This window comes from Symsagittifera roscoffensis, chromosome 2 (assembly GCF_963678635.1).
Source record: "Symsagittifera roscoffensis chromosome 2, txSymRosc1.1, whole genome shotgun sequence".
In the NCBI taxonomy this organism is placed as follows: Eukaryota; Metazoa; Xenacoelomorpha; order Acoela; family Convolutidae; genus Symsagittifera; species Symsagittifera roscoffensis.
In genome coordinates, this window is record NC_087063.1 from 22,466,436 (window position 1) to 22,490,510 (window position 24,075).

The 24,075-nt window shown below is 36.6% G+C and overlaps 2 protein-coding genes and 1 non-coding gene across 3 annotated transcripts in view; 1 reads left to right on the forward strand and 2 right to left on the reverse strand.

The window, feature by feature from the left end:
* LOC134839745 (ral GTPase-activating protein subunit alpha-1-like) overlaps nt 1-24,075 on the forward strand; it is a 328,394-nt gene that overhangs the window by 240,910 nt on the left and 63,409 nt on the right. Inside the window, exons 23-28 of the mRNA XM_063855368.1 lie at nt 1,217-1,450; nt 1,683-1,864; nt 4,294-4,447; nt 4,774-5,016; nt 5,324-5,478; nt 7,702-7,913. Coding sequence (XP_063711438.1) covers nt 1,217-1,450; nt 1,683-1,864; nt 4,294-4,447; nt 4,774-5,016; nt 5,324-5,478; nt 7,702-7,913 — 1,180 coding nt within the window. The remainder of the gene's footprint in view (nt 1-1,216; nt 1,451-1,682; nt 1,865-4,293; nt 4,448-4,773; nt 5,017-5,323; nt 5,479-7,701; nt 7,914-24,075) is intronic.
* On the reverse strand, nt 15,897-17,149 carry LOC134840362 (uncharacterized). Its single transcript, XM_063856129.1, has one exon. The coding sequence runs from the start codon at nt 16,964-16,966 to the stop codon at nt 15,977-15,979; it is 990 nt and encodes a 329-aa protein (XP_063712199.1). The 5' UTR covers nt 16,967-17,149; the 3' UTR covers nt 15,897-15,976.
* On the reverse strand, nt 21,843-21,916 carry Trnai-aau (transfer RNA isoleucine (anticodon AAU)). Its single transcript has one exon. It is a non-coding gene; the product is annotated as a tRNA-Ile (tRNA).

Consider the following 24,075-nt stretch of genomic DNA (forward strand, 5'->3'; position numbering starts at 1 on the left):
ATTGGTGCTGGGATGATAGCATAATCCCATTCGTTGCAGCTTTCGTTCCGACCAATGAAAATGGGGAGAAACTTTGTATTCGGGTGTGTTTTAGTTTTTTGTTCTTTTTTTCCCACGCAAAATCAGCTACCGCAAATAGTCGTCGGGGAGGGTGGAGTGATATATCATATTAAGGGCTTTTCAGTCGTGATTCAAACGACATTAAAAGTTTTTTAAAATTTTTTCACAGTGTCGAGAAAAACCGGTTTGAAATTTTTGATTTTTCGTCTAATTTCGAGCTATTTAGTAAGGTAGTTAGTAATTGCAATAGCTTATTTAACCTTTGAAAATTTAGTTTTACTCAAGTAAAGGTAGTTTTTGGAGTTGTTTAGCTCAATTTTGGGAATAAAAAACTTGAAAATTCAAAAAATTTCCGCAAAAATTTTTTTTTTTCCAATTGACCTATTTTACTGTTTATCAAACATGCTCAATTTCTTATTTTTCTTGCAGATTTTTTTTATCACAACGTGCAGAAAAAATGACGCCAACTTGAGAAAACATTTTTATTTTTTCAAGACTGTGGTCGGAACTTTCTGTGCTACCTGCACAGTAACTGGCTATCCTTGTTTAGTTTTGAACTCTTTAAAAAAATTTAAATGTTCAAACTAACGTTCAAATTGAACCAACCTGTCATAATTTTTCTCGTCGACATTACAGAAAGAAAATTTCATATATCAACAACGTGAACACAAAAGAGAGAATATCTTAATTCTCAGAAGATCATGATTACATAAGGTTACAAGAGTTGGTAGAGCAACTTGAAATCATTAAATAACTACACTTAAAAATAATTAATGGGTCGGTGAGTCTGAGGTTACGATTGATCCGGTGTTAGTCATAGAAGCATTGTTACAAAACTGGCTTGCATTCAGTTTTTAATTGATACCAGATACAACAAGTAGTTTGTAGTTGATTGATAGTCCTGGAATGAATTGCTAATTATTTGGTCACTTTCAATAAAAAAATTATCTGACAGATTACTCCCTTTTCATTTATTATAGCTTTGAGATAAAAAAAAAACTAAATAGTATCTAGTTAATGGGAAATTTTGAGGTTGTTATTTTGTCTTACTTTTGCAACTGGACGATAAAATTAAAATAGAGAGCTGATTATTATAATAACTTAATGTTCCGATCAGAATTTGATTGCTATTTTGTATAACTGATTTGCGCTCCAGGAAACAGCTGGTGTGGCGATAACACCCGACTCCGTTCAGACACCTCTTCTTCGCTCGTGAGGTTCTCTGAAGACGTGTCCACTTCGGATACTGTGCAGGTGGTGGCTTCTGAGTCGGAGGACGCAGACCCGCTAGATGACTCATTGGTGTTCCATCAGGACTCTTCTCTACCGTCTCCACATGAGAAATTGGGAGAGGAGGAGGCGTACGATTTCAACATAGGGCGAGGAGGAGGTGAGGGCTCCTTTCTCTAATGCCAGCCTCCTGTGGATAATTCTTTTGTGCAAAGTAACCATTCGTTTTTGCTATGTTGCGCATGAATACCAATTAGTCGACATTCGAAACTTTTTAGTCGGACATAATTGACGCGAAAAGGTGGAAGATATACTTCAAGCAAAAGAAAATATGCGAACCGAAACTAAAACAACATTGGGCTCAAACTGGGACGTTATAAAGCTTCTTTCAGGTGCGGGTGACCACACTCTTAACTATGGTGTGGATACGATTCGGGGATCAGAGACTCTTGGAATGCAAGAGACGGACTCAGAAGAGGAGGAAGGAGAGGGAGAGGAGAACAGCAGTGGTCTGGATGCCTCTTGGGGACTCACTTCCGAGAGCAGATCTCTCATCATGGGTGGAAATGTCATGGTGTGTATGCCACCAATTGTAATGCTTAGGTTGTTTTTCTACTCTGGGACTATTTTAAAACCCAGGAAGCAAATTTGCTAATATTTTCTTTCAGGTTTACAAACGCTGAATTATATTTGGCTAATATAATTTTCTGCCATTCCTTTCTTCTGCTACGAGTGATTAACCTTTTTTTTAGCTCAGTTGAATCCTTGAACTGCATCCTGTTCTTACAGTTTAGTTAGTTGCGGTTGTGGTTATAATATGAAGAGGTTACATGTCATTTGGCCCAAAGTCAACTTGTCCCATTCCATCTTGTCCTACAACAACTTGCCCCACAAGACAACTTGTCCTATATCATCCAGATAATGATTAATTAAAACTTGTCTCAGATTCTTTGATATCCTCGTAGAACATAGTGTCGGCATTAACATGAAAGTTTTTTTCGCTGAACAATTAAGCTTGCAACAAAATGCGGATTCATTGAAACACGTTTGGAATCAAATGAGTTCAAAGCATGCATGAACAAATTGAAAGCCGCAAAATTTCAACGTAACTTTCATGTCGAGTTAACTATATCAAAAGATTTATTGCTGATTTTGGAAGCGCACTTGGCATAGATGTTAGTGCACATCACTCTTAGTCAAAAAGTAAACAGTTCAAAACTCGAAGAAGTCAAAAATTTTAATTTGAAATCATGGAACAGAAAAATGCAGGTAATGCCGCACCCCAAAACCCCTCATACTGGGTACCCAGTATGGGGGAGTGTTGAGGGTTGTGCTGGCCTCTATCACCTCCTAAAATATGGGCTCTCTACGGAGGCTAAAAGTTTTATAAAAAAATAGTTTTTTAAAATCAATTAAAATGCCGACAATTTGGATTAAGTTATGCCGACATTTTAAAATTTGCGAAAAAGTTAATTGAACAAATGAATAAAAATAATCAACAACATGGTCTTTGTTAAAATAACTGAAAAAGTATTTGATTTTAGCATGGATATCGCGTATTTTTTCCGACCCTAGTTCTGCTTCCTCCATAGCCTTTAAAACGCTAAACTTCTGATTTGTGGAGTCCTGTTGAATCCTTTGTAGAAAAGGGTAGAGGTTTGGGTGGCTCCCTTGAAAACGCCATCACTCCAGATGCCAGCCTTCAACAGCGTTTGTTGTTCGGATCAAACATACCGCAGCTTCTTCCGAATGGTTCCAGACGAAACAAGGGCTGCCTACTATTTGTCCTATTGTTTCCCCTTTGATGTAACTTCTCTGGAAGTATGACGCAACTTTGTTGATTTTATCTGCCACAAATTGCTCGAGGTCTAAGCGGTCAACCAAATGCTCGATTTCCTCAAGAACGCTCTCGAACGATTGTTCGACTAAATCAATTGGAACAAAACTTAAGGCGAGTATTGAACGAAGAGCCAGGCTTAGTTCACCATAGTTTTGATACATATTTCCGAGCCTTATTTATTTTGCATTAGCAGACGTGACAGTAACATTTTTTGATCGAAGACTCTTGATATGCATTTCCGAAAGCATTGACGGCGGCTCGTTAAAATCGAGAAGAATCGTTGATGGCTGCGCATTTTCCGAGACAGTATAAGTAGCTTTCAGGGACTTTGCATATGTTTGTTCAGTTTTGTTTGGAAGTACAGCATAAATGCAAGGTTGGTAGAAACAGTTAGTTTGTATATGTACTGTATAAATCTGGTAAAACTGCATCGGGTAACTTTGAATGTGGCAAAGCCAGAAAGAATTGTTAACTTGAAGGGCATGAGCTTTATCCCAGTCACCAAAGATTAAAATTCGTTCAAGATCCATGAATTCACTGTGGAGTTAACAAAAATCAGTATACTCCGTTTGAATTACAAAATATCAGATGGAGCCAGATTATGTTTGCGGCAGTTGAGAGTTCTATTTATTGCTGCTCGACTGAGCAAGGATTACTGAACTGTTTTTTCGTCTGATGCTTCTTGATGACAAGTGGAATTTATACTGCTATTAACAGGTACCATTTGCTGCTTGGGCTCTTTTCATTTGATGCATAATCTGGTTCGCTTCAATTTTTCTTGCTCTAACATGACGACCCTGTTCGGTTTTGGTGCATACCAGTTCATCTCCAGTTGTTACAGCGAGCATTCGGCATTTGTGTATCTCGTGCATCTCCAGTGTTCAGGTGTTTTTGTTGTCTGCTTTTTTGTGAAGTCGTATCCGTCAATAATCAGTTGATTCGTTGAGTTATTCCCCACATGATTTGACTCATAATAGTTAAGGTGTATGTTTGCAGAGAAAAGATTTAACAATGATGCAATATGAAAATATTAGTGTTCTAATTTTAGTGATATTTTGTTTTTATTTTGGTCCAAGATAAATTGAACACATGGTCCATATCTTAAGAGTCTACAGATTGCTTATATTCGGAATGTTCTAAAATACATATTTTGTTTGCCTTAGGGATGGACGCGAGAGGCAGCCTTCATCCTGTGGCGTCGGGTGCTGGGCATCATCGGGGATGTGAATGAGATCACTCATGAGGAGACGAGGGCAGCTGTGTTTAAGTACCTTCTTGAGATGCACGACATCCTGCAGAACATTGCCAATCACCAGAGTGAGTGCTATTCTTATTCAAGGTCTGGATAAGAAAATGCGATGACCAATATTTCTCTTTGAAGGTTCTTGAACGAAGTGAATGCAGATGTATAAACCGGGTTGTTTTTGATCGCTTTTCAAATAACTTTTGGTGGTTTGACTTTCGTTTGACTAAAAGTGTTGAAGTAAAGCTGATACAGCTATTTTGGATTTTTTGAAACGAAAAATTTGCAGAAGATTCATTAATCACAAACAGTTAGGCTCAAGCACTATTATCAATTTTTCAGAACACTAAAATTTTTAATTTAGTGTCGTTCAGCAGAAAAGAACTCAAATGTTTTTCAGAATTTGTTGACGAAGAGACAGGTCAGTTCTGTGTGCCTCCATACGTTCCCCCAGTTCCCATTCTCCTCCCCTGGGCAATCGGAGGATGTCGCGTGGGCACTCCTGCAGAAGGAACCTCTTTCAAGGCCTCGACAGGGACACTCTTGGCACATAAGTTGGCTATAAGGACTATTCTGAAATATCCTGCTTTGGACACGGGGGTGGTCTCCAGTTTCTACCAGATTGTTTACGAGAACTTGAAACGTTAGTTTCTTTCAAATCATTTGGAATGGCATGAACTTTGTAAACTAAATGCCTAAAATTTCTAACTATCTTTGTCGATAATTTTTTTAAACCGGGTTTAAAATACTACTCCGTAAATAGTTTGAAAAGCTTTCTACTGATGGATGCTTCACGGTGAAAAAAAGACAAATTATTTTTATTATTTTCTAAATTGCGATTTTTTGCGAAAATTAATTTAGCCAGTCTAAAGGGGGTTTTTGAAAGTTTTTAGGGCTTTGCTAAAATGATTTTTCTTCTAATTTATGAATAATCAAAGCAGTCGTTTCAGTTGATTGCTGCATGAGCCTGCAGCAGTTGTTTGTGAAAGAGTTGTTCAACATCTATGGGTGTCAACTGCCAGGCTCAATGGCGCTTCTGAAAATACTAGTGGACAATGCGTTCTCCTTTATTGCGCACTTCTACATATCACCCACGCCTAATATGGTGAGGCTTGTTTGAATTGAATTAAATATTTCAGCAGAGATCATCAAGTTTATTAACATCAAACTCTATGATGACCGAAGGTTTGGAACAGGGCCTTTGAATTGCTAGGTTTAGCTTAAAATGATAGCCTTGATTATTAGTTTCATAGAACGAATGAATTTCAGTCAGCTTTTGGCAAGTTGCTTTCTAGGGTTTAAATAGTTTTAAGTTAGGTTATAAAACTACTCAACTATTCGAGCACTTACACTACTCACAAACCAGTCGATTTCCAACCAGAAATGTTGTACCCGCCTACTCTGCGGTGCTGATTACACTAACGATCTTTAGTGAATGTTAGTGTTATACTACGATTAGTCTTTTTTTCTAATCTAAGTCGCAAATATTCATACCACTTTGGAGCACCTCTACGGCTTTTTGATAGCATTTGCTTTGACATTCGAATTGTAATAAATTAACACAGTTGAGACTTTTTAATTTCATCAAATGAACCTACAAAAGCTATTTGATTCAAACAACAACACAATAATTACCCAAGCAAAGCTTGTGTTGTAGTATGAACAAGCTTAATTTTCCCAAACGAAGTCGTAAATGTTGTTGAGACGCAAGTATTGTTGCGACAAAATGTGTTCATTTTGAAAGTGTTCACTTTGATCAATAACCAGCTGTTAAGTACAGCCAATGCTAAGGATATTAACACACTACTATATTACAAATAGCACTTTAGCTTCAAGGTATCATGGATGTTTGACATTCGAAAAGTAATAATTTGACACAGTTGATGCTTTTTAATTTCATCAATTGAACCGAAAAAAAACTATTCAAAATTGTCTATTTTTGTATTTGGTTCCACTTTTGCTAGCATATTTTGGTAGCACACGGAGCTGCTTTCTTTGTGACTAGTAATTGCCGATTGTTCAGCGCTCGTTGACGAGAGGTTGCAATTGTTCAGGTCGAATGTTCGAACCGAATATTTACTAATTGGAGGCTTATTGTTCCGACTTTCGATACGAAAGTAACGGAATATTTGTGCTCGGGGTGGGTTTTTTTTTCTTCAGACAAATTTCGACTTTTTAACTAGCCATTTTTGACGGAATTTTTTTATACCATTCGAAAGCCATTGTTGTCCTGAGCTTAAATTTGAAAAGATATTTTACCTCTGATCATTTTTCGTAAAGTTATGAGGGTTTAAAAATTGCCATTTTGACCAATTTGGGACAATTAACGCGCGATATAATTCGCGCTATTAACGCGTAAGCGGAGATTTAATCCGTCTTATAAATCGTTCCAAATTGGTTGAACGAAGCTTATTTGCCATAATTGATTTGTTACAAGGAACGAAATCTATCTTTTCGTACTTTATATGGCGTGTGGGTGGATGATTTTCATAAAAATTTTAAAATTTTAGAAAAATTTTTTTTCATTTTATTTTATTTCATTTAATTTTTTATGTTATTACTGCTGCTCCATAAACCTTAAAAGGCAGTCGGAACATTCAGGGCTTCGCCCTGATACGAGCAGTCTTGTTTCTATTTTTTCTTATTTCACCTTAAACAGCTGCTTTTTTGTCGTGTTCTCGCTAGTGTTTGCGAAGCGCAGCCTCGCATCAGAGTGGATGTGGTAAAATAGTATCAAAGAGGGGACTTATAGGTCGCCAAAGGGCCAAATCCTGAAAAAAGAGAGAACAAAACTTTCTCAGAATGTTCAGCCGAATTGCTATGGTGCAATTTATTTTTCGTCTTTCAAGCCCAAAACTTTTAGCTCATAACGATCATTCTGAATTTTTTAATTGAATCAAAAGGTACGCCAAAAAAACCCGGTCATTTGATGACAAAATTATTGGAAAGTGAGCCCCTTGTTTATGAGATAAAAAAATCTCCAAAAATTTGCTTAAAACTTCAAAATTTATTTTCAAATAAAAAAGTGATATTTTATATACTAAAAATGACATGTTTGGCCTTAAAAATGTTTGAATTATATAAAATGGAGAAGATTATACCATGCTTTAAATTTGTTGTGCTACATAAGAGGCGCACTTTTGTCACTTGGATTTAGTTTTGTCAGAAATCGATTTACATTTATATTTGTTATACATAGGGTAATTTTAATCAGCATTGTTTTTTACGTTCACTGTTTCACTTTATCCTTTTAGGAAATCAATAATTTTCAACTTGTTGAATTACAATAACAATTTCAAAATTTGACTCAGGATATTTGTGTACGCAGGATCTGGACTGTGTGGAAAAGGCTCTGCTGTTTCTGGGCTCAATTGTCTCCTTCCCAGACCACTACACCGACTGGAAGTGTCTCAAAATAGATGCAGATGTGAAAAGGGGCCAGACGGCAGTCTGTGTGTACCCGATGACTCAATTGGCCGAATCAGTGTCTGCAGCTGTGGCCACATGCTTAGCGCAGCCTGCTCTCTGTCTCAGTGCGTCGTAAGTCTGACAACTTTTAATACAAGCGACGAAAAGTAACCGTTGGGTTATAAACATCCAAAAAGTGTATTAGGTTTGAAGTTGTTTTGTCAATTATTTCTTTTTTTGGCCGCAATAAGCCAGTTTGGATCAAAATTAAGCGCAAACTCAGGATTTTACTCTCCAAAATGCCTGTTTGCAATGCCTGTTTTCTTTAACTTTTCACAGTTTTCACACTGATTGCTTCTATTTTTTCGTTGATACTGTTTCACGTCGCATGAACATTTTTTTACTCCGCTTATTAAGAGTAATGAACGTAGTGAAGAGCCTTATATAAGTCATGCTGATTTTTTTTTCAGGAAAGAGTCTTGAAATATTGATGCATTTAGGTATATATGCACTTTTTGAGTCCAATCGAAAGTCATCTGCTGAAAGTGACATAATTAGCACTCTCCAAATACAAACGTGGAAATGGCGCGAAAAAAACGTGAAGGATTTCTAGTTTTCGAAAGTTGAATTCAATGGCGTGGGATCTAGGATATTCTCAAGGGGTCGACATTTTTTTCTAGGTCAAACAAAAATTGATTTTTTTGAGCTCGCTGGAAAAACTAAAACTCTAATTTGAAAATGGGTTAATAAAACAAAAAAAAGTGTCAAACATAAATCAACATGTTCCTGAAAATCAAAGAGCTTGGACATATATTTTTTCTTGAAGTCGCAAGTTGAAGTTTCAAAAAATTGAGTCCGTTTTTTTTCTCATTCTTTGCGTTTCTTACTCTGATCCAACTCAGTTGGCTATGTTAATTAACTTGCAACAGTAATTTTGATCAGTTATGAGATAATATACTCTTTCTGTTTTTGTGTAACTTCGCTTTACACAAAATTTTCATTATTATGCAGGCGCAGGGTCTAGGATATTTTCAAGGGGTCAACATTTTTTACTAAGTTAACCAAAAAATTGATTTTTTTGAACTCGCTGAAAAAACTAGAACTCTAATTTGAAAATATTTTTGCGACATGCGATTTTTGAAAAGACGAAAGTCTTGACCAAAAAGTTGGCATTTTTTCACTCCACTCCCCCCTCACGATTAGTTTAAAATGACGCCAAAAGCGCCCTCAGAAAGTTTTTAGGGTCGGTCAGTATAAAGGGGCGCCTAGTTCTGCTACTAGGCGCCCCTTTATGTTACTCAATGAGCAGTCGTGGTCAAGTGGGTTAGGCACATCTCTCTTAACACGAGGGTCATGCGTTCGAATCCCGCTTCGGTCACGGCTAGAGGGGTCCCAGTGTCATCCGCCTCCTCAAGGTGGGACCGGCTGCGGCAAAATGGATGACATCTCCCCGTCCCCCACGGTTGGTCCTGCACTGAGCAGGCCGGGGCTAATAAAAAAAAACTGGAGAACTTAATTTGGCGAAATTACTGACTATTTGGTATTTATGTCATTCGGAAAATTGACCTATTTGCCCTTTGAAATCTGAAAAATCTTGAATATATTTTTTCTCAATTGTCCTTGATTGCAAAGAGTTGTTTTGAATCATGTTTTTTTTTAGTATTTAAATGAATTCTTGAAGTTTTTCAAGTAGGAATGAACCATGTGAGCTCTCTCCCGTTCAGGTCGTGTGTTTTCTTTCTCTAAACTTTGATGTAAAATGCTTCAATGTTTACATAATTAGCACTCTCCAATTACAAACGTGGAAATGGCGCGGAAAAAACGTTAACGATTTTTAGTTTTGAAAGTTGAATTCAATGTTTAGATTTCCAGCGGAATAGAAAGTTTGCCTCTTGATCCATTTTTCACTAGTTGGTTTCATGTTATCAAAAAACTGCCAAAATAGTTTGTTCTAGAAGATCAAAAAGCTTAAAGGCGTCTATTTTTTTGACATTGGAAAGCTTAGATTTTTTTCAAGAAAGTCAGTGTTTTTTTAGGTTAACTTGCGTTCATTACTTGTTTTTAATCTTCGAGTGGCTATGTTTCACGAAAGAGTTTACTTAGATGCAAAACTTGCTGCAATTGAGGAAAACTAGAGTTTTCAGACACGGATTACCTTTGAAAGTCATTGAAACCAAATACTGATAGCTTCATAGAGCTAAGCTTTGATTATTTTCTCTTGGTCTAAGCAAAAATTTTACTGAATTTTGAAGGAAAGGTTGTTCAAAATGGACATTGAAAACAGGCATTTTAGAGAGTAAAATCCTGAATTTGCGCCTAGTTTTGTTCACTAGTGTAAGTGTTCTTTTTCGAAGCCTATCGTTTATCATGTCTCAAATATTATGATAACCAAATGGAATTGAAGCAAAGTATTTACCCGAACGGCATAAGCTCTGTGCATCAATTACAACGATATTTATCTTGAGAGAATTATTTGGTGAATAAGATGTGATAAGTAGTTTCGATGTTAATTCAAATGTTAACTCACACTTTTATTCATCCATAAAGCTTACTGGTATTCAACTGTTTCTTGTGAGAGTTTTTTCCTGCAAAATTTTCTTTCAGATCTTGTTATATATTTTTACCAGTTTATCCGTCAGAATTTTAAAAAATAATTTAACAAGATCTGACAGAAAATTTTGCAGGAAAAAAACTCTCACAAGAAACAGTTGAATACCAGTAAGCTTTATTGATGAATAAAAGTGTGAGTTAACATTTGAATTAACATCTAAACTACTTATCACATCTTATTCACCAAATAATTGTCTCAAAAAAATATCGTTGTAATTGATGTACAGAGCTTATGCCGTTTGGATAAATTTTTTGCTTCAATTCCATTCTCCTAGGATATTCTTAAGGTGTCAATTTGGGATATTAAAACAGTCTATTGTATTACAAATAGCTCTTTAGCTTCAAGGTATCATGGTTCTGTAGCGTAGAGGTAGGGAAGGAAACCCGCAACAAAATAAAAGGATTGGAACCTGGGCAGGGTCGGATGTTTTTAATGAACTTTTTCGTATACAAGTTAAAATGCGCCCTCTCTATAAATTGAGGCTTCTTAGTTGGTAAATTTTTTTTTCAAATTGACTGTTATTGCTAATGCATTATAAATGGCTTGCGTCTTTTAGCAATTATGAAGACTCATAACTGGCGTGTGTCACTTAAGAAATTTTGTATATTCAAAGTTTTACCCATTCAGTCTTTCCCAGTAGCGTTGTCGGTCATATTTTTGCTTTTGTATGCGAAGTGCAACTTCGCCTCTGTGTTCAAGTTCACTTCGTTTCCCTTTTTAAAGAGAGGGCAAACTGCACTATCGAACAGCTAAAATTTGAAGGTCAGAAAATGTGTAATCGAATTTTAATTTCGAAAATGAAATATAATTATCAAATTACCGGTACCCAGCGAAATAACATTTTAAAGTATTGATCCCGTTTTTTGAAAATGGGTTAATAAAACAAAAAAAGAGCTTGGACATATATTTTCTCTTGAAGTCGCAAGTTGAAGTTTCAAAAAATTGAGTCCGTTTTTTTTCTCTTTCTTTGCGTTTCTTACTCTGATCCAACTCAGTTGGCTATGTTAATTAACTTGCAACAATAATTTTGATCAGTTATGAGATAATATACTCTTTCTGTTTTTGTGTAACTTCGCTCTACACAAAATTTTCATTATTATGCAGGCGCAGGATCTAGGATATTTTCAAGGGGTCAACATTTTTACTAGGTTAACCAAAAAATTGATTTTTTTGAACTCGCTGAAAAAACTAGAACTCTAATTTGAAAATATTTTTGCGACATGCGATTTTTGAAAAAACGAAAGTTTTGACCCATTTTTTCACTTCACTCCCTCCTCACGATTAGTTTAAAATGACGCCAAAAGCGCCCTCAGAAAGTTTTTAGGGTCGGTCAGTATAAAAATGCGCCTAGTTCTGCTACTGGGGAACCTAATTCGGCAAAATTAGTTCCTGATTATTTGGTATTTATGTCATATAGAAAATTGACCTATTTGCACTTTGAAATCTAAACAAACCTTGAATATATTTTTTCTCAATTGTCATTGAATGCAAAGATTGTTTTTGAATCATATTTTTTAGTGTTTTCTTTCTCCAAACTTTTTTTTCTCTAAGCTTTCTCTAAACTTCGATGTAAAATGCTTCAATGTTAGCTTTTTCAAGCAACAGTTTATTTTTGAACAGTTAAAAATCGTGACAATAGAAATTGTTTTTTTTTTCTGGGCCAAAGGTGTACTTAATTAATTATGAATTAAATGTTTTTTCCTTTAATTAGACAAACGAAGCGTAGTGTATTAATACAAATAATTTTCTCTAAATTAAGTCACAATTGAAAGTGCTCATTTGGTGGCACATTTGGTATATTTCAATTTTATCCTTTTTTAGCTTATGTGAGCATTACTCATTTAATGGCGTATGTTGTTGCTTTATTTTTGGCTGTTGTTAGTTTCTGTTTTGGAAAAATAAACATGTATTCTGAACATTTAAGGAAATTGTTGTTTTTAGTTTTTTTTTCAACGCTTTGGAAAATTTCTGATTTTTTTCGCAATAATTTTGATTTTACTCAAACACTACTGTACCTTTTTTCAAATAAATTTTACCAATGGAAAAACTGGCTGCTCCTCTTTCGCTAGCCTTTTTTCATTTTACGTCCTGTTGTACGGCCGTCGAAAGTTTAAGTTGGGGATTTTCTTTTTCTTAAATTTTAAATGTTAAATGGACAAATCTTAGATGAAGGTTTCAATCAAAAGATCAAAGTTATGAGGATATCCCCTTTTCGAGTGGCTATTCCCTAATTTTGACAGAAAAAAGTTATGGCGTCAAACAAGCGCATTTTTTGACATTTCAATTAATTTTTTTTAACTTTTCTCAAACACTCCTCTATCAAATTGGAGATCAAGGCTTGAATGAAAAGAAAAAAACAGCTATGCGAATCTTTTTTGCGCAGGCAGCTATGCACTACTATTTGAAGAAAAATATGGTCTTAGTAAACGTCCAATGTTTGAAATTTGCCGTTTTTCGGGAAAGTTCTTTTTTGTTGCAAAAACTAACCTGCTGATTCTCAGGTTGATTCTTCATTAGAACCAACATAGCGCTGAAGTTTTTTGCTTGAACTATTTTACTCTGTGTGTTTGTAGAGGATCTTTTGTTGATTATTTTTTCAGTTTGTGCAGTTTTTTTAATAGAAATTTTGTCACTATTCTCAAACTATTAGCTAAATCTGATATTAAGGGTTCAATCTAAAATATCAGGGTGCGCAAATTCTCAATCTAAAAATCAGAGTTGTGGAAATAATAGGCTATTTTCATTTTGTAATAGAAAAATTTTTATAAATTTAAGAACAGTCCAATTTTTGAATGTTTGATAGATTTTTAGAATTTTTTTTCGAAAACTACCCAGCCAAATCTGAAATAAAGTCTTCAATTGAAAAGCAAGCAGTAGTTATCTCCTTTCAGTGAGCGGCTAATCTTCGACCTAGGTAGAGAAACACTAGGGCTTAGCGTAAATACCATTTTTTTTGAAATTTGGATACACATTTCCGTATCAGTACAACAAATGGTTAAAATTATTAGAACAGGAAGATCCAGCATTAGCTGGGCCAGTAGCTTACTTCAAAGCGACAGTGGCGCAGATACCTGAACAGAAAATTTCTAATCGACAGATCGCAAATCAAATCCGGAATGTTAAAATAGTTTTTTTTGTTCGAATTTTTGCTGCATAACGTTGAAAATTTGATAAACTTTTGCTGCTTTGTTTATGACTAGTACTTGTAAAATTACAAGTGATCATGGTGGAGCAGATGTGAGGTGAGTATAGCATCAATTTATTTAATAGTATACAATTTATTTAATATATATCTTTTCTGATATTTTTTCTCATAGTTAAATAGTTTGGTGCAAAAAAAAACGAGACTGGAATAACTTGAATTTTCTCATAAATGGCAAATCATAACGAAACATAATATAATACAGAATAGGCAAGAAAAATGGCTACAACCCAGTACGACTAAGCAGGGATTTGCTTTCCATGGCAACGACTAACATTTAACAGTCTGCTTGGAATTGACTTCATTAACTTTAACCTCATTTGCGCAGTCACTTCATCTTGGCATTCGATTATATCTCCTCAACTCTTCGATATTTGTGGAAGATTTTTTCCACAACAATTTTGCGAATGTTTCAACCATTTTCAATGGGTGATAGCTCAGTTTGGCGGCCATTGCAAAATATGGAAATGATTGTCCTCCTCCAGTTTTTAGTAAATTTTGACGTGTGTGGGCGAGCACCGTCTTGCTGCAAGATCCAGACCTCTAGAAAAAGTGCGTCAGCGTACGGAAAAATTACCGCAGGATTTGACAATATTTAGGCACATTCATTTTTCCTGGGCCATCGACTATTTTACGATAGAATCCTCGGACTGAAATTGCTCCCCACACCATCACTTTCTTTGGGAGCTGAAATTGTTGATATTTTGCCATTTTTTGAACACCAGACTGTCAGTTTGTTTCTGTGCATCTGGAATATGCTTTCATTGGTTATTCACACTTCATCGAAGCCATAGTTTCCAATTTTCCGCAAAAATGTTTCGTTTCCTCATGGATGGTGGTTATTCCCAGAGTTTTTCTAGGGATTTTCTTCAAAATGTTACTTCTTTTTTATGTACGCTGAACCGTGGTTTTGTGTACAATTATGCCATCCTCGGGGTTAGGTCTTAGCGCAATTTTCTGAGCGGAAATATACGGATTTCTTAAAGCTATTGAGGCAGTTTTTTTCAACAAATTACCAGCTATTTTTCGAGGTCTTCCATTTCCCTTTTTCCGATCAAGGGGTTTTCTTTCACGTATCTTTTTTAGTTTTCGGTAGTAGATGGACCTTTATATCTGCAAAGAACTGTACAAAAACTAATCTTCGTTTGTTGCTGGCATAGCTAACTCTTGAGGTCAATGTTTAAAAGTTGAGTTAGAACTAATGCGCAACAGTTTACCCCATGTAGTATGAACAGATATTAAAATTATACCGCCAATTTTTATATCATATGCAAGCGAAGGAATAGTTGAACAATTCTTGTTAAGCAATTGCTCTACCAAAATCAACGGAAGAGGAGCTAGGGGAATTTTTAAAATGAAACTAAAGTTTTTGCACCTCACATTAGTTTTTTCTAGTTCATCTTTTTGAGTTCTTTGACGTTTTTTCATTTGTCTATTTTCCCGTCTCAAGCAAAAGAAATACCATTTTAAAAAGTTCTTCAATTGCTTGTGTACACAAACGGCTATTGAGCGTAGTTTTAAATTACAAATGTACTTTTTTCCAACGCAACTTGCTCATGAAAGTGAATCATTTAGCAGAACCTTTGTTGCATATTATTAGCAGTTTAATTGCATTTTTTTCGTGGCTAGTTTTTCTAGATTTTAAGCGGCATGGCACAGATGCTAGGACGTGCCGCCCATAAATTCTAGAGTGGTGCGATTCCGGCACATGCAATAATTTTATGATGCTTATTTTCATTCCTCTCTTCTTGTTTTGCATTTTGAGAATATTCTTGGGCGTTTTCTCCCTTGTTTTTGTTAAGTCAGTTTCGTCTGTGCCAATTTTTGCAAATGCCACAAAAAATCTGTGTTGAAACATTTTTCTCTTCTTCACACCCAAATTTTGTGAAGAGCCAAACAAACCGTTGTAGAGCCGTTGAAGAGCCAAACAGTTATGGTTACATAAAAGTTACTTTTTTTCCAAGTTTTTGGCACTTTTAAACTGTCTGTGATTAAAGTTCTTCCCATTAGAGTGAAAAAATTCCATGATTCAGTTGTGTCAAATTGCGCTAGTTCTATCTACAAAATTTCAATCATAATAGATTCTGGAAATTCACTATTTTTTTGGATATATGTTTTTATATATGGATCGACTATCATGCGCTCGTTACTTTTTTTCATATTGATCTATATTATTTCAGTGTCTACCTTCTACGGCAGTTTTTATCTAAGTAACCTCATCATCATTTAGTTTTCTTTGCTAATTGTTCACCTCGGGCCTCGTTGTTGATAAAAAACTGTACTTATGAAAAATATTCTTTTAAATTCTATGCAACTGCGATATTCATTTTATCAGCAAGAAATTCATCGAAGTTACTTTTTGTCACAATTTTTGATGAGTCATCAGGAATTGAAAGAGGCAACTTTCACCATCATTCCGCCAAATGACTCATCATTAACTTCGCCCTCTCCGGCGCCAGATTCTGCTGCAGCCGGAGCCCAAAAATCTGAATTTCCTGCTGTTCCTCTAAAATTAGCCGCTGCACCAGCTAATCCGGAACTTGATCCCTGTGCCTGGTTGTTAGATGCCGTATCACTGCATTCTCGACAACTGCATTGCGTAATTACGGTGTAATCGTAAGTCTGGGGTCCGGGTGAAATATAACCAGGTCTGTAACAGTTGATCAAAGTAGTCAGAGTCTTCCAGTCGCTGCCCTGGCAACACTCGCATCTTTTGAATTCGCCCCCATTAACTAACAGTACACTAGCACTGGCACACACTCCGAAACAGGCCGAGTGGATTATAGGTCCAACAGTGTCACATTTTAAGTTGTTGTATTCGAATCCTACTATTTCTTGGTGTTCGAACACAGGAGTGCAGCCTTGGCTTGGTCTGGTTATGCATTTGGGACAGCAGTCGTTCTCTGCCTGCGACAACACCTGGTCCTCTCCGCACCCGAGTCTCGGACATGAACTAGGACTAGGACAATTAGCTATTCCACTTGCTGAGGGGCTTTGAGGTATGCAAAATCTACATGACAGTTCGCAATTCTTTCGCATGTATTGATAGTACTGGTTTTGTGAGTCACAGAAACCACGGTTTTCGTATTGGTCGCAGTATTCGTCTTTGTCTTCACATTGGACTGGAGGAGTATTTTCTCCATTTGGTGTCGGTACAGGTGCTGTTCCAGATCCGGTTTCCGATCCTGATCCCGCATTTTGAAAGTTAGTTCCACTTCCAGTCCAAGAAGATTGACCATTTCCTCCAGAAGTTCCGCTACTGCTACCGTGCCATCCGCCAAACCTGGCAAATGGGTCTTCGTTTCCACTTTGTCCCATGCACACTATTGTAAAGTGCAACAAAAATAGAATATTGCGAGTCATTGAATTCATAGAAGGTTCCGTTGCTTGTTGATAGTTTTTAAAAAATTGAGATGTTCTTGAGGCTTCAAAATGACCTAGAAATTGGAAATGAGTTTTCAAAATGCATTCCGAACATCCAAAGGAGCATTGAAAACCGGTTACAATTTTTTCGAGATGTCTATAATTAGTAGCAAAAAGTTCGGACAGACGGAATTAATTAAAATGAACAATCAGTGCTTTTTGACGGTCTTTTGCATGCAAAATCTGAAGCCGAACAACCTTGAATTTTTTGTCAGACCAAATTCAAAATGCGAGATCGTCGATTATCTGATGATCATGCTAGCCTAATTTTTAAAGACTGCGATGAACATCCAGATTTTACTATAAATTATTTCGACGCTTCGGATGCAATTGAACGCCTTGGCTATAGGTTTTGAGCGAAACTCGGATCTACTTAACAATCTCCTCCCCTTGTTGTATTTACTAAAGAATCTCTACCCCTGTAAATGAAAACAGTAGTAAGTTCGCACTAGAGCATTGTATGTCAGCTCGAATTTTGCTGCATTCTGATTGGTCGAAATTTCGCTGCAAGTAATCTTATTAACGATCTCTTCCCCTTTGAAAGGGGGATTGTTAAGTAGATCCCGTAACTCTGCTTTATGAACTTCCGAAGTTATGTTTATTTCAGTTTTAATTTCCGTTGATGTCTAGACAGTAGCTCTTTTTAATTAATTCTGTCTGTCCGAACTTTTTGCAACTCTCTATACATTGAATAACTTCTATAGAGAGTTGCCAAAAAATTGGAACAGACAGAATTAATTAAAAATACCAAAAGACCTATTTCAAAAAACTTTTGCATGCTAAAGCTAATTTTTCAGACAGAAAATATGACTCAAGGTCAACTAAAAACTCGAATTTGCTCGCAAAATTTGCTCAAAATTGACAAATTGCTCTTTTTAGTTATTTTTGCCTGTTCCAACTTTTTGCTGCTAATTATAGGCCGAAAATACTAGTTTTTGAGCTGCCACACCTTTTCTAGAGCATTAAAGTTGAAACAGCTGTAAGAAAGACAAAAAGCAATTTCAGGGAATTTTTTTTATATATTTATAGCTTCTAGCTCAGAATTTTTCTTAAATTTTTAGATGTTTTCCGACAAACTTTTCATGAAGTATATAATAAGTAGCAAAACGTTGGATAGACTGAATTGATTTACAAGAGCAAATGTCCGAGAGCAACTGTCCAATTGATTTACAAGAGCAAATTTACAAGACCTATTTCAGAAATTTGTGCATGCAGAAGCTAGTTTTTGAGACAAAAATTATAGCTCAAGATAGCTTGAAAATTTTGCATTAAAATTGTCAGGTTGCTCTTTTAAATTAATTTTGCCTGTTAAAACATTTTGCAATTTGCTATATACTTGAATGCGTGGAGTTACCATTTCACAACAATCAACATAAGTTTCTAACCTATACGTTTGAATACAAAGAGCAGTTGAAGTTGTTTAAGTAGTTGAAGTTTTCAGGCAGAACTCCTTATTCAATGACACCTGACACCTAAATTTCAGACAAAGAAAACTTCTTGGCCATGTTTTAAACAGGTGGCGTCCCTCATGCTTGAAGGACCGAATGCTTGAAATTTATTCTAGTTTACTTTCAGCCAATCAGAATTGAGTATTCAAAATCTCAAAGTAAATCGCGAAAACCTAAAAGTAAGAAAATAAATCCAGGCCATTAGGCTTAATATTGACCGATTAGATAATAAGCAGATGAGTTTTCAAGACTGAAAAATTCTTATAATTTTGACCTCATTAATCTTGATGATTATCGGAATAGTATTGCGGTTGTAACCCGCAATTTGTAATATTTTTGATTATTTGCCACTGATTTAATACAATTTCTGTTAATATTAACTTGGATTTTATGAGAATGGCATAGAAACGCTTAGCGATTTGATTGGCTAAAATTTTTCAAGCATTCGGTCCTTCAAGCATGAGAACCCTTCCCTTTTAAACACTTTGGACCAATAAAGCGATTTGCGATTCACACAGGCTTTGACTCTGATGTAGTATATCAGCGTAAAATCTGTCTTCAGAACAAAAATAAGCGTCAGATAGTTGGGTCTCTGACAAAAGCAAGTGGAAGAAGAGTCCTCCAAGTTTGTTTACGCAAGCATAGCTTGCGTGTTATAGTATGAGCTCTCTTTTTTCCAACCTAAGTTGCAAATATAGTTGCGATTCAATTGTTGCGACAAAATAACCAGCTATTAAGTACAGCCAATGCTAAGGATTTTACCACAGACTATTGTATTACAAATCGCACTTAAGCTTCAAGGTATCATGGATCTGTGGCGTAGAAGTAGGGAAAAAGACCAGCCACAAATTAAGAGGGTTCGAACCTGGGCAGTGTCGGATGTTTTTAATGAATTTTTCGTATACAAGTTAAGATGCGTCCGTTCTGTAAATTGAGGCATGTTAGTTGGCAAAGTTTTTTTTTTCAAAATGACTGGTACGGCTAATACGTCATAATTGGCTGGTGTCGTTTAGCAATTATGTAGACTCATATTTGGCGTGCGTCACTTAAGAAGTTTTGTTTTTGAAACGAGTTTAGCATCCCAAAGCTCTTTATTGACTTTTAAGAAGAGTAGCCTCAAAGTGATGTGGATTCATGCTTTTTTGACGCGATCCAAGTGTGATTTTTTTTCGCGTATGAGGGATTCCACCGCTCACTATTTGTTTTGTTTTACATAATGGGGTTACTTCCACGCGCGGATCTAGGAATTTCTCGAGGGGGGGGGGGGGGCGGATTTTCAAAATTGTTTTTTTTAGATCGACCAAATTGATTTTCTGAGCTCTCGAAAACACCTATAAAGACCCTGTTTTGAAAAACAGGCCAAAAATAGCGTTTTTAGGCACTTTTTGGAAAATTTCGACCAAAAAATCGCGTTTTTTTGGCGCGCGCTCCCCCCTCAAAATTAATATAGATTGGCGCCTTTAGAAAAGTTTTAAGGTCAGTCAGACAAAAATGGATATCTCAAAACAGTACAATGGGGGGACCCTTGGGGTCGGCAGCGGGTCGAATCAGGGGCGGATCTAGGATTTTTTGAGGAGGGGGCGGATTTTCGAAAAATTTTCGAACATTTTGACGACCTTTTTTGTTTACTCACGAAAGAACCCAAGAACCCACCAAGACTCATGAAAGAAACCCTCCAAACACGATATGAAGAAAGATACATTGAACCTCTACTCGACAGCAATAGACCTCTAATCGAAAAGAAGTACAGAAACCTGCTAAAAACGATCCACACAAATGAGGTACGCGACGCCTTACAAACCTACGAATACCCAGCAGTCCTCGGAGACAATCCACCAAAAATTGCCAAAGAAGAAACCGAATTACCAAGAACAACAAGAAGAACACTGGCACAGCTCAGATCCGGCTACTCAAAGTTCCTGAACTCGTACATGAACAGAATTGACCAGACAGTAAGCGAACTTTGCCCGGACTGCGAGCAAACAAGCCACACAACTATACACCTGTTCGACTGCATCGCAAATCCTACGAACTTAACCCCAGCCGATCTCTGGAAGCAACCGAAGAAGACAGCAATATTCCTGAAACTCCCCACAACCCTGGACCCAACAACGAGCGACGAATAGATCTCAGAAGGGCAACAACAACAACAACAACCTTTTTTGTTTTTTTTAGGTCGACCAATTTGATTTTTTTCCGAGCTCTCCTAAAGCACTAAATAGTCCTCCCTGTTTTGGCCAAAATTTCTGCGCCGCAGGCTTATTTTTGAAAAAAAAAACAGGTCAAAAAAGCCGTTTTTAGGCTTTTTTTTTGAAAAATTTGACAAAAAAATTGCGTTTTTTTTGGCGCATGCTCCCCCTCAAAGTTAGTATACATTGGCGCCAAAGGCGCCTTTAGAAAATTTTAGGGTCAGTCGGCAAAAATGGATTTCTTAAAAAGTACCAAAGGGGGGACCCTTTGGGTCGGCAGGGGATCGAGTCCCTGAGGGGGGGTCCGCCCCCCCTAAATCTGCCCCTGGGTCGAATCCCTGAGGGAGGCGTCCGCCCCCCCCCCCACCCCCTCCCCTAAATCCGCTACTGGTTACGTCATCCCTAAATTATGGCCATAATCGAAGGCAGTTCCATACATAGTTGCCAACCTTTGTCCTTTCCCTCCATTATTTAGGGCCATAATGGGCCCCTACCATTATTTTTGTGGAAGCCCTCGTTGTGCGGAATTACTTACTAGTAAGTAAAATAAGGCTTATTGTAATTACTAGTAAGTTGAACCAAAATGAAATTTTTGAAAGAAATGAGGCTCAATTATCAGTCGAAAGAGCAGATAAACTTGTTTTCATATAGGCTCTTTTTCCTTTCCCCCCCCCCACCAGCGAAATTTTAAAAGTAAAATTTTGTTCACATCATCGGATTGTTACAAAAATTGGTATGCGGACTAATTAGGCTATGACAAACATATTTGGTCTTCATACGTAACCTTGTAAAACCCCTCGTTACTTCATAAAATTGATGTATATGTGAGGTGGGGGGAAAAGGAAAAAGAGCCTTCATATACTGCAACGCTGCTTTACTTAATAATGATTCTTCATAATTCATAATATGATTCTTCATAATGATTATTTAGCGGATTTTGAGCTTGTGTAAAATGTCTTCATACTTGGTAGTTTTCAAGCAGACCCTGAATTTTTGAAACTTAGTAAGTAAAAGTAACTTACTAGTAAAAAAGTGGTAATATACTTGACTTACTAGTAAGTGAATTTTACTTACTAGTAACTGCACAACCCTAGCTGCGAAACTGGAAAAAGGCCCCTGTATATTCGATTCTGTCCTTCCTTAATCGTGTTAATAAATGTTAGAAAAATAACTTGACAAAAAAATTAATGGTCCCAGAGAGGCTCGAACTCTCGACCCTCGCGTTATTAGCACGATGCTCTAACCGACTGAGCTATGGAACCTTATAAATCAATTGTAGCTTCAGTTTATAGAATGCGTTGCGTTGAATGAGGCAAAACACTCTGATGCAATAATGCGAAAATGCATATTCTAGAATATTCTATGGAACAATGTTGATTTTCTGTATTTACAATTTTCGAGTTTTTTTCGTCCAAGTTCTAGAACATTCGAAGCAAGATTATATAAATGTAATTACTTATAATCCTTATCATTAATCTTACATTTCATGTTGAAAAGCTTTAAACTGTTCTGCAGCTGAACTTAAAGTTAATTGAAAAAGACTAAACTGTCGAAGAATATGCTTCTGCCAAAAATTTACGCAACAGATGATCTATTTTCGTGTTCTGGGCCTTTCCAACTTTTGAAGCGGAGGCCCCTTGCATATGTTTTGCCGTACCCCGAACGAAGAAAAGTCGCTAAAATTACTCTGGCTCCCGCTATAAGCCCGTCGAAAACCAGAAAGCCTAGTCTACGATGCAAAAACTGCGACGAAGTCCGCCGATCACTGAAAAAACATCAAACAAACAAGAAGACATTTGACGTTGAACAGAAAAAGGAGCAATTAACTAGAAGGCCAGAAACAGCTTCGGTGCTGGGAAAACTGACGAAAATGGGAAACAAGTTGACGAGAGAGGAGCTGGAACTTCTAGGAATGAAAGAGGAGTCAAGCTCAAATTGGATCTGCTCAACGAAGATCGAAGGAATGGACCCTGAGAGGACAAAAATAACCTTAGACGAAAGGAAAAGGACGGTTCTCTTGGAGGGCTCCGCAGAGTGGAAGAGCAACGATGAATCCAGCTTCAGCTCCACGACCTTCTCGAGGATCTTGAGGGTTCCTGGGGATGTCAAGTTGGAATCCTTGGCGTCGAAGATGCTTCCGAGTGGCAAATTGGTTTTGGTAGCGGAAAGAAACATAAATGAAAAACTGTCCTCACAAATCGAGAAGGAAACTTCTGAAATTGCAAAGAAAACGCCAGCTTGGGGCTCCGAAACTTTGGCAGCTAATGACTCAGACAGGAGATCAGACGAGAATAAGAATAGTGAAGAGACGAATGAGAAGCAGATGGATACTGATGGGTCGCCGAATTTGAAAGGAAGCCGAGAGAACGAGAGCTCATCGGAAGACGAAGAAAAGGACAACGAGGAGGAAGATCGTGATGTAATTCCGCTGTTTACAGTCGATGACTCTATTTCGGATGAGGCAAATGGCGGCGAAGTAGCCGAAGTTGAAATGGCCGAAAACGAAGAAGCAGACCGAGAAAGTGCCTCGGGACACACGTGGTTAGACGTCGAGGATAAAGACGTCTCGGAAACCACTGCGATGAAGACTAACGAATTAGAACTCGCGAAAGAACCTTCGCTAGTAGAAATTATTCTCATAAAGAAGCCAATCGGCAATGAATGGCCGAATTTAAGCTGATTCGCAAACTGGAAAAACTGACGAGATGTTTTGTGATTTTAAGTTATAGTTTGAATTATAAATTGATGTTTCTTGTCGATTTATTGTAGCAATATATATTTGTGATGATTCAATTTATTTTTAAATTTTCGCAATTTTTTGTGTTATGTGCATTAGGTGGGTGTTTTCTCGAATATCAAATTGCACTCGGCGCTTGCCCTGAAAATAAATTGAAATTAATTTTTACCTAAAACGAGTTGGCCTTCTAATTAATTAGATCTACGACGTATTCACAGGGGATCTGCTCACCTTTTGAGGACCGGTCAATCTTCATTGTACTTAACCTAAAATATGGAGCAAAGCAGCCGTTAATACCCGCATCCAGTTTCAAGCGTTAATAATCGATTATATTACGATTTTAGTACAAGTCTCTCTAAAATTGAGAAACAATCGATTTTAATCAATTAATAATCAATTATAAGGCTCTTTTCCAGTCCCCCTTTCAAATTCATTTTTGAAAACCTTAATTAACGTTGTCATAATGCAATGAAAATTGGCGTGGTGAACAAATTGACAATTATGAACAGATTTGTTCTTCATAATTTACAATCTCTCGATTATAGTCTCTCTTTTTAAAATCAAATTATAATTAATTATAATCCATTATAATCGATGATAACGATTTTTCGATACAATTATAATTGATTATAATCCATTATTTTTATTCAAATTTCTATTTCATTAGTTTTGCACAAAAATCCA

Coding starts and splice junctions, on each gene's coding strand:
- LOC134840362 (XM_063856129.1), bottom strand. CDS start 16,966: ATGAATTCAATGACTCGCAATATTCTATTTTTGTTGCACTTTACAATA.